The sequence below is a fragment of the Ornithorhynchus anatinus genome, chromosome 16 (genome assembly GCF_004115215.2).
Source record: "Ornithorhynchus anatinus isolate Pmale09 chromosome 16, mOrnAna1.pri.v4, whole genome shotgun sequence".
Taxonomy (NCBI): Eukaryota; Metazoa; Chordata; class Mammalia; order Monotremata; family Ornithorhynchidae; genus Ornithorhynchus; species Ornithorhynchus anatinus.
In genome coordinates, this window is record NC_041743.1 from 26,409,350 (window position 1) to 26,419,219 (window position 9,870).

The 9,870-nt window shown below is 47.0% G+C and overlaps 1 protein-coding gene across 1 annotated transcript in view; it reads right to left on the reverse strand.

Annotated features, from left to right (window-relative positions):
• ENO4 (enolase 4) overlaps window positions 1-4,276 on the reverse strand; it is a 31,843-nt gene extending 27,567 nt beyond the window's left edge. The window contains 2 exon segments of the mRNA XM_007668401.3: window positions 447-575; window positions 4,038-4,276. Coding sequence (XP_007666591.2) covers window positions 447-575; window positions 4,038-4,256 — 348 coding nt within the window. The 5' untranslated portion in view covers window positions 4,257-4,276.
• Window positions 4,277-9,870: the final 5,594 nt, after the last annotated feature.

Consider the following 9,870-nt stretch of genomic DNA (forward strand, 5'->3'; position numbering starts at 1 on the left):
ATCATAACAATTTTGACTTATGCCAAACAGGTCGCAAATCTCCCCTGAATCAGATACGATGACCCTAAGTTCCCGGGTGAAATCCATTCTTTTTTTCATCTTTCCATTAGGTTTCCCCTATGGAGACAGTTATACAGATCACACGTATCGCAGAAAATCTGCACCGCAAGATATCCTAAAGATAATAAAACAATAGCATAATTTAATTTGTACTTTTTGACCATTAGATTAGACTGTAAGCCCGTCAATGGGCAGGGATTGTCTCGGTTGCCGATTTGTACGTTCCAAGCACTTAGTACAGTGCTCTGCACATAGTAAGCGCTCAATAAATACTATTGAATGAATGAATGAGCAGTACTACGACGATTTCCTCTGAAATTCAAACCCATTAATCTACCGCTTCTTGTAATGCTTTGAACCAGAAGAATAAAGTGAAAGTTACATACTTTTTCACAGTTATGGACAGTGCAGAATATTTCCACTTGCAGAGTGGGTTGACCAATCCCATCAAGAACTTGTCTGCCAATCATTCTGCATATCGTAGGAGGCTTTGCGAGTTCAGCAAAGCAGTTGGCCTTCAACAGGAAAAAATACAAAAGTAGCATTATTTCCGACTTCTATTTATAACAATGATTGTGGTATTTGCTAAGCACTTACACTTTGCCAACCACTGTACTAAGCACTGGGGTAGATACACGCTATGCAGGTTGGACAGCCCCAGTCCCATCTGGGGCTCACAGTCTAAGTAGGGAGGGGAATAGGCATTAAATTTCCATTTTACGGATGAGGAAATCGAGGCGATGACAATTTAAGTGACTCACCCAAGTTAACACAACAGGCAGATGGCAGGGCCAAGATTAGAACCCAGGTCTCCTGACTCCCAGGCCCGTGATCTTTCCTCTCTGTCTCCTTGCTTCTCACCTCAATAAAGATCTTGACAATCTTGATAAATCCTGTCCAGAGAGGAATTATCCAGGGTCAGGAACAGAAGAGCTAAATAACTGGGGCGATCCAATAAATCAGTGCTATTTGCTGAGACCTTACTGTGCACAAAACACTGTACTAAACACTTGGGAGAGTACAGTACAACAGAATTGGAAGTCCAGTGCCTGCTCCCAAGACATTTACAGTCTACAGGGGATGGCTGACATTAAAATACATCATAAGTGGGAAATAAGAGTATAAGGATATGCACAAAAGTGATGTGGGGATCCACACCTGAAGATTTTAATGTACACAAAAGCTTGAAAACTAAGAAGTGGGGCTTGAAGCTGAAACTTGTAAATGGGATCCACCTTTTATGTTACAACAGGAATGAGTGGTTTTGGAAGTCAGAGGAGGGACACGATGTACTGAAGAAGGCAATGGCAAAGTAAAGGCATAAATAGAGAGGATCTTCTTTTATGTGTGCGTTTTTCATATAGTTTTGTTTGTACTAACTGCTAGGTAATGGAATATTTTTTATAAAATTCAAGGAAAGCTTTATACAAGGTGAGGATTACATAGTTAAGGATTACATAGTAGTTAGAGTAGTTTCTCTCACTACTTCACCATATTTACTTCAAGCATCTCCCTTGGGACTGCTCTGTGCCCAAATGCTAAAATCTTGGCATTTTGATGATAGCATCCCAGATTTTCTTTAAGGGTATTTGTTATGGGTTTACTATGAGCTAGGCACTGTACTACGCACAGGGGCGGGGGTGGGGGGTGTAATATACAAATTAAGAGGTTGGACATAAGATCATTATGGGCAACCTGCTCATTCTATTGCATTGTAATCTCTAAGCACTTAGTACAGTGCTCTGCATATAGTAAGTGCTCAGTACAGACCACTGATGGATACAATCCATTTCATTCGTTGTCATATTTAACACTTACTGTGTACTGATCAAAGTACTAAGTGCTTGGGAGAATACAATACAACAATGAATAGACACTTTCCCTACCCACAACGAGTTTACAGTCCAAGGGAGATGAAGGCTTGGGGCTCATCCTCTTAATCCCCATTTTACAGATGAGGTGTTTTGAGCAGAGAGAAGTTAAGTGACTTGCTCAAGGTCACACAGCCAAGAAGCAGCTCGGCCTAGTGGCAAGAGCACGGGTTTGGGAGTCAGAGGACTCCTAATCCCGGCTCCGCCACTTGTCTGCCGTGTGACCTCGGTCAAGTCACTTCTTGTGTCCCAGTTACTCCATCTGTAAAATGGGGATGAAGACCGTGAGCCCCGCGTGGGAGGTCCTGATTACCTTGTATCTACACCAGTGCTTAGAACAGTGCTTGGCACACTTAAATACCAGAATTAAGTGGCAGAGGTTGGCTTAGAACCCAAGTGCTTCTGACTCCCAGTCCCGTGACCTTTCCACTGGCCCCAGCGGGTCCTGGGGCACGCATAAGGGGACATTCTGGGCTTCCCACTAGAAAAACATATCCGTTCAATCGTATTTATTGAGCACTTACTATGTTCAGAGCACTGCACTAAGCGCTTGGAATGTACCATTCAGCAACAGATAGAGACAATCCCTGCCCACTGACGGGCTCACAAACACATCCTCCCCATGCTTTCCCCCTCCAGCCTCCGCCCAGTGTGGCTTGGTGGAAGGAGCGCGGCCTTGGGAGTCAGAGGTCGTGGGTTCTAATCCCGCCTCCGCCACTTACCCACTGTGTGACTTTGGGGAAGTCATTTCTCTGTGGCTCATTTATCTCGTCTGTAAAATGGGGATGAAGACCGGGAGGCCCACGTGGGATAACCTGATTTTTTTTTTTTTTAGTCGGTATCTGCTAAGCGCTTGCTATTTGCCGAGTACTGTTCTAAGCGCTGGGGTAGATACGGGGTAATCAATTTGCTAAGCGCTTACAAGGCGATCAGGTTGTCCCCCGTGGGGCTCACAGTCTTCATCCCCATTTGACAGATGAGGTCACCGAGGCACCGAGAAGTGAAGCGGCTTGCCCGAAGTCCCACCGCTGACAAGCGGTGGAGCCGAACCAGCGCGGCTCAGTGGAAAGGGCCCGGGCTTGGGAGTCGCAGGTCTTGAGTTCGAATGCCGACTCTGCCACTTGGCAGCCGTGTGACTGTGGGCGAGTCACTTCACTTCTCTGGGCCTCAGCGACCTCCTCTGGAAAACGGGGCTGAAGACTGGGAGCCTCACGTGGGACCACCTGATGACCCTGAATCTCCCCCAGCGCTGAGAACGGTGCTCTGCACAGAGGCAGCGCTGAACAGATATCGACATTATTGCAGCGTGGCTCAGTGGAAAGAGCCCGGGCTTGGGAGTCAGAGGTCACGGGTTCGAATTCCGCCTCTGCCGGTTGGCAGCTGGGGGACTGTGGGCGAGTCACTTTACTGGGCCTCAGGGCCCTCATCTGTCAAAGGGGGATGAAGACTGGGAGCCTCACGGGGGACCACCTGATGACCCTGTATCTCCCCCAGCGCTGAGAACAATGCTCTGCACATAGAAAGCGCTTAAAAAATACCAACAGGATTGCAGCGTGGCTTAGTGGAAAAAGAGCCTGGGCTTGGGAGTCAGAAGTCAGGGGTTCGAATCCCGGCTCTGCCACTTAGCTGTGTGACTGGGGGCGAGTCGCTTCACTTCTCTGGGCCTCAGTTACCTCATCTGAAAAAGGGGGATTAAGCGTGAGCCTCACATGGGACAACCTGACGACCCCGTATCTCCCCCGGCGCTTAGAACAGCGCTCTGCACCTAGGAAGCGCTTGACAAATACCAACAGTATCAGTGGAAAGAGCCCGGGCTTGGGAGTCAGAGGTCACGGGTTCGAATTCCGGCTCGGCCGCTTGGCAGCTGGGGGGACTGGGGGCGAGTCACTTTACTGGGCCTCAGTGACCTCACCTGTCAAAGGGGGATGAAGACTGGGAGCCCCGCGTGGGACCACCTGATGACCCTGTATCTGCCCCAGCGCTTAGAACAGTGCTCTGCACCTGGTAAGCGCTTAACAAATAGCCACGTTAGTATGAAGCGCTCACTGAATAGTAATGACTGAACGACTGAATGCCTGGCTGGTGCAGTGCGCGCGGGTCCCCTACCAGGTGTCCGTAGAGGTCCGGCGGCTGGAGGTAGAAGGTGGCGTTGAGCAGGTGCTCCAGCCGGCTCGGCACCTCGTTCTGCCGGTAATAGTCCACGGCCCGCCGCCTCAGGGCGCCCAGCTCGCCGGCGGCCTGGCCGCGCCTCCCCGTCCCGGTCCCGGTCCCGGTCCCGGTCCCGGCGTCGGGGTCCACAGGGGCCGCAGCCCGGCCGAGCGGCATAGCTCCCGGACAGCGGCTGCCCGTCGCCTAGCAACCAAGCCGGCGCCCGCCCCCACCTATCGCGAGACTTCCCTCCACCCGCTCTGCCTCCTCTTTATACTAATAATCTTCCTTCTCTTCCTTCTCTTCCTTCCTTCCTTCCTTCCTTCCCTTCCTTCCTTCCTTCCTTCCTTCCTTCCTTCCTTCCTTCCTTCCTTCCTTCCTTCCTTCCTTCCTTCCTTCTCTTCCTTCCTCCCTCCCTCTACTCGTATTGATTGAGCCCTTACTGTGCACAGGTCACTCCCTTCCCTTCCCTTCCCTTCCCTTCCCTTCCCTTCCCTTCCCTTCCCTTCCCTTCCCTTCCCTTCCCTTCCCTTCCCTTCCCTTCCCTTCCCTCGTATTGATTGAGCCCTTCTGTGCACAGGGCACTTCCTTCCTTCCTTCCTTCCTTCCTTCCTTCCTTCCTTCCTTCCTTCCTCCTTCCTTCCTTCCTTCCTTCCTTCCTTCCTTCCTTCCTTCCTTCCTTCCTTCCTTCCTCCCTCCCTCCCTTCCTTCCTTCCTTCCTTCCTTCCTTCCTTCCCTCCCTCCATCCCTTCACTCGTATTGATTGAGCCCTTACTGTGCACAGGGCCCTTCCTTCCTTCCTTCCTTCCTTCCTTCCTTCCTTCCTTCCTTCCTTCCTTCCTTCCTTCCTTCCTTCCTTCCTTCCTTCCTTCCTTCCTTCCTTCCTTCCTTCCTTCCTTCCTTCCTTCCTTCCTTCCTTCCTAGTGCAGAGCACTGTTCTCAGCGCTGGGGTAGATACAGGGTAATCATGTCACCCACAGTCCCACAGCTGACAAGTGGCAGAGCTGGGAGTCGAACCCCATGACTCTGACTCCAAAGCCCAGGCTCTTTCCACTGAGCCACGCTAGTGACTCGCCCACAGTCACCCAGCTGCCAAGTGGCCGAGTCGGAATTCGAACCCATGACCTCTGACTCCCAAGTCCAGGCTCTTTCCACTGAGCCACGCTGCTTCTGTTATCGCTGCCTAGTGTAAACTGGCTGGTTCTATCGGCGTGGTTGGGTACCTCTCATCTCGAGCCTTCGAAAGACTTTTGCCTGAATCCTTATGCGATATAATAATACCAATGTTGGTATTTGGTAAGTGCTTACTATGTGCAGAGCACCGTTCTCAGCGCTGGGGTAGACGCAGGGTCCATCAGATGTCCCACGTGAGACCACAGTCTTCATCCTCATTTTAACAGATGAGGGAACTGAGGTCCAGAGAAGTGAAGTGACTTGCCCACAGTCACCCGGCTGCCAAGTGGCAGAGCTGGGATTCGAATCCGTGACCTCTGACTCCCAAGCCCATTCTCTTTCCACTGAGCTACACTGCTTCACTAATGCTCCAATTGTTAGTTTTTTTAACCTCCCACTATCTTGATTCTACCCCGGTACTTAGTACATAGTAAGTACTGAAACACCACGATTATTACCCTGATACTCACCATGTCCCCGAAACATATTTTCCCAGCTCCTTTTAGTTACCACTCTAACTCATTTTGGAAGCACCTTGGAAAAAGGACAGTGGGAAGAGGGATCACAGCTTTATCAGCCGATTAGTCAATCAGTGGTGTTTATTGAACATTTACCGTGTACAGAACACTGTAATAATTGCTCGGGAGATTATGATATAACAACAGTCGGTAGACAAGTTCCCTCCCCACAAAGGTTGTCCCACAATCAATCAATCATAGGTATTGAGCGATTACTATGTGTAGAACACTGTACTTAGGACAGAGTTGACAAGGAGCTCACAGTCTTCAGGACATATTGTATTGGCATTCAATAATGTTAAAAGGCCACGGATGCGTTCATCTTGGGTGCAGAAGGAGGATCCAGAGTCTATCTCACTGTTTTTGCTTTAATGAGTTAAAGTGGGGGCTCAGTCTGGGAAATTTACCCTAGGTGTTAAAGTATCTGCTGATAAGAAGTTGTTTGATTAAATAAATAGAAAGATGATTCAAGAGCCTCTTTCTTTCAGATCGTTGTCTTAACATTTGAAATAGTAAATATCTCTGAAAAATTTTCCACTTTTAATCTTCCTTAATTATAATAATAATTAAAAGCCAATATTCATCGTGGTCATTAAGTGCTTACTTGGTACCAAGCGTTCTACTAAGCACTGGGGTAGATGCAAAATCCAGCATAGTCCCCATCCAACATTGGGCTCACAGTCTAAGTAGGAAGAAAAGATAATCGACCCCCCCGTTACAGATTAGGAAACTAAGGTAGAGAGAGTTAAGAGACTTGTCCAAGATCTCCAAGCAGGGAAGTGGTAGAGCTGGGATTAGAATCAATCAATATTTATTGAGTGCTTACTATCTGCAGAGCACTGTACTAAGCCCTTGGGAGAGCACAATATAACCCTCATCTTCTGACATCCAAGCCTTTGTTCTTTCCATGAGGCCACACTGCTTCTCATATTTTGACTATGAAATGGGTGGAACAATAACACATATGTCCTTTTCACCCCCACCACTCTTTCCCCCACCTAAAAAAGTTGAAATCTGGGAAGACAGATTTTATGCTCTATTTTTTTAGAGGAGGATGAGAGGGATTTGGCAAAGCCATTTTAATGTCGTGCTGATTCAATGGTCACTGAGAGGAAAATAAAAAAACCGGGATTGGAAACAGAAGCCCTTGAGCATTAGTGGGCCTGTTGAAGTCAAAATGTGATACTCCGGCAGTTGCTGGAGATCTCACACATCGCAAGCTGTGAAACATGGATTGGGTCCAACATGATTACCTTGGAAAAAGCCCTTTCCAGCTCTCCATCCACAAAGAACCCTCCAGCCAGCATCAACCGTCCACCCTCCCAAATCAGTTCTACCCCCATCAACCACTAAAACATGAATAAGGTAAAATGCCACCAATTAAAAAGCCTGTGCGTTTGGGGGCAATGGGTAGGAGAGTCCAAGTGGGTGTATGTGCGCCACTTAATAAGAATGGTTGTGGTATTTGCTTATGCACTTACTATGTGCCAAGCACTAGGGTAGAGACAAGATCATCAGCCCTCTTTGGGGCTCACAACTCTAAGTAGGAGGAAGAACAGGTATTGAATCCCCAGTTTGCAGATGAAAAACTGAGGCCCCAAAAAGTAAGTGACTTTCCCAAGGTCACACGAAAGATAAATGGTGAAGCTGGGAGTAAAACCCAGGTCTCTGACTCCTAGGCCTGATCTCCTTCCACTAAGCCGCACCGCTTCTCATTTCTTTAAATAGCACTTGATTGTTATGTCTTTATGAATCGAAAACCAGTCAGTGGTATTTATTGAGCACTGTGTACTGAAGCACTTTTCTAAATATGTAGGAGAGGATAATAAAATAGAGTTGGTAGATGCGAACCCTGCCCATAAAGAGTTTACAATTGCTGGGGGAAGGGAAATTACAGGTAGGGGAACTCGTCTAGAATAAAGAAATGTACAAAAGTTCTCTGGGTTGGTACATTCCTAAGAGGGTCAGGACTCACATGCATATGTGAAGCAGCGGGGAGAGTCATAGGAGGGGAGAGGAGAGATTTTTTTCTCTTACAACTTCTGAAGTTGATCATACCTGCTTTCCAGTATCAATAAAGTTCAGGAGTTAGGCCTGTGGAAATGCTACTTCTGAACTTAACAGTTCAGAAGATCACTGGCAAGTACAAATGATCTTTCAGTGACATCATGCGGCACGCTGTTTACGACAAGAAAATGTCTGGATTCAGACACATCGAATACAAAGTCCAGGATGGCAAGCCTTTATTTCCGTAGATGAATTCCAAAAAGTGGGAAAATAAATGGGTTTGCCCTTGATAAAGAAAGGTGCCATCGCACATTCAAAGTTTGTCAGTATCCTCTGATGTGTCCTCTCTGGCACAAAGGAAGCAAGAAAGAGTTTAGGATAAAGATAGGCAGCTTGATGTCAGAGTTGAGATTAGAAAATAACTATGTTATTTGTAGAAAAAATTACAAGTCCTGATCTGTTGATCTGGTTTCTAAGATTTACAAAGAGTTATGTACCTACTTATTTCGCTCGCGCACTTCAACAGGCGTTAATAAATTGTGTTTGCCTTATCACGGTGCACTCAAGGCCCTGATTAAAGGAAATTTCAGCTTTCACTGAGCATTTACTTATGTTAACCTGATTTGAGACAATAATCCGCTTCCCGCTAGCGAGGTCAACAGTACAGTGAATGTCCTGTGGGCAGTGGTTCTGCACACCTGGCCGTTCCTCCTTTGGCAACGCTGCCCACTTGTAGCTAAACATTCATTGATTTGGGGGATTCCTCGATTAAAGAAGTAGGACACTTTCCTCATCATTTAGTTTTATCATCGGCAACATCAGCGTCTTCCTCAATCACGGCAATTTGAAAAGTCACCAGCTCTGTCAGTCAGGAGAGAGACTGACTGTAAGCTGTAGACTGTAAGCTCCTTGTGGGCAGGGTTAACTTTTATGAACTTTATTGTATTGTACTCTCCCAAGCGCTCAAGTGATCTGCACACAGTAAGCACTTAATAAATTCCACTGACCGATTGATCAGAAAGTTCAAGTTTCCACACCTTTGTGATAATCTTACATTGAAATGAATCAACTAAGGAGGTACCAGTCGTGATGGTCTGTAAAACGGTTTGCGGTAATGCTTATTTTGAAGTTTCAGGGAGCAATATTAAAACCTGTATTTTGAATTGATAACTCTTCCAAATCATGTGATGGCATCAACAGACCTGGGCTCTGGCTAACTGAGCAAATTTGACTACCAGCGTGGCCTAGTAGAAGGGGTACGGGATGAGGAGTCAGAGGACCTGGGTTCTAATCCTGACTCCGCCAGATGTCTGCTGTGTGACCTTGGGCAAATCACTTTATTTCTCTGTGCCTCAATTACTTCACCCGTTAAATGGGGATTAAAACTGGGAGCCCCATGTGAGATAAGGACTTTGTCCAACCTGATCAGCTTGTATCTTCTCCAGAGCTTAGTACCGTGCCTGGCGCGTAGTAAGTGCTTAACAGATATCATTAAAAAAAAGATGGTTCGGAAATTCTACCGGTAATGACTTTTTCCCATCACTGTCAGACTAAAGCAAGGTGGTGTGATAGATTAAATACCATTCACCCTAATCAACTCTTCTACTGTACTTGACAAGGGAATCGGATGAGAGAGAGAGCATTCTTCTACAAGCTTCTTCCAACTCAACCAACTCAAACATAACAATTATGGTATTTATTAAGATCTAACTATGGGCGAAGTACTGTACTAAGCACTAGAACTTACTCTAGACTGCAAGCTTTTTGTGGATAGGGAACATGACGGCCGACTCTGCCGTATTGTATTTTCCCAAGTGCTTAGTACAGTATTCTGCATACAGTAAAGGCTCAATAAATACCACTGATTGATTGGGTTAGATACAACATAAAGGGATCAGATATAGTCCCCGTCCCACATGGGGCTTACAGTCTAAGGGAAAAGAAGAACAGGTATCTAATCTGCAATTTTCTAATGACCGGTCAATGGGTAGGGTGGCTCAGTGGAAAGAGCACGGGCTTTGGAGTCAGGGGTCATGGGTTCAAATCCAGGCTCGGCCACTTGTCAGCTGTGTGACTTTGGGCAAGTCACTTAA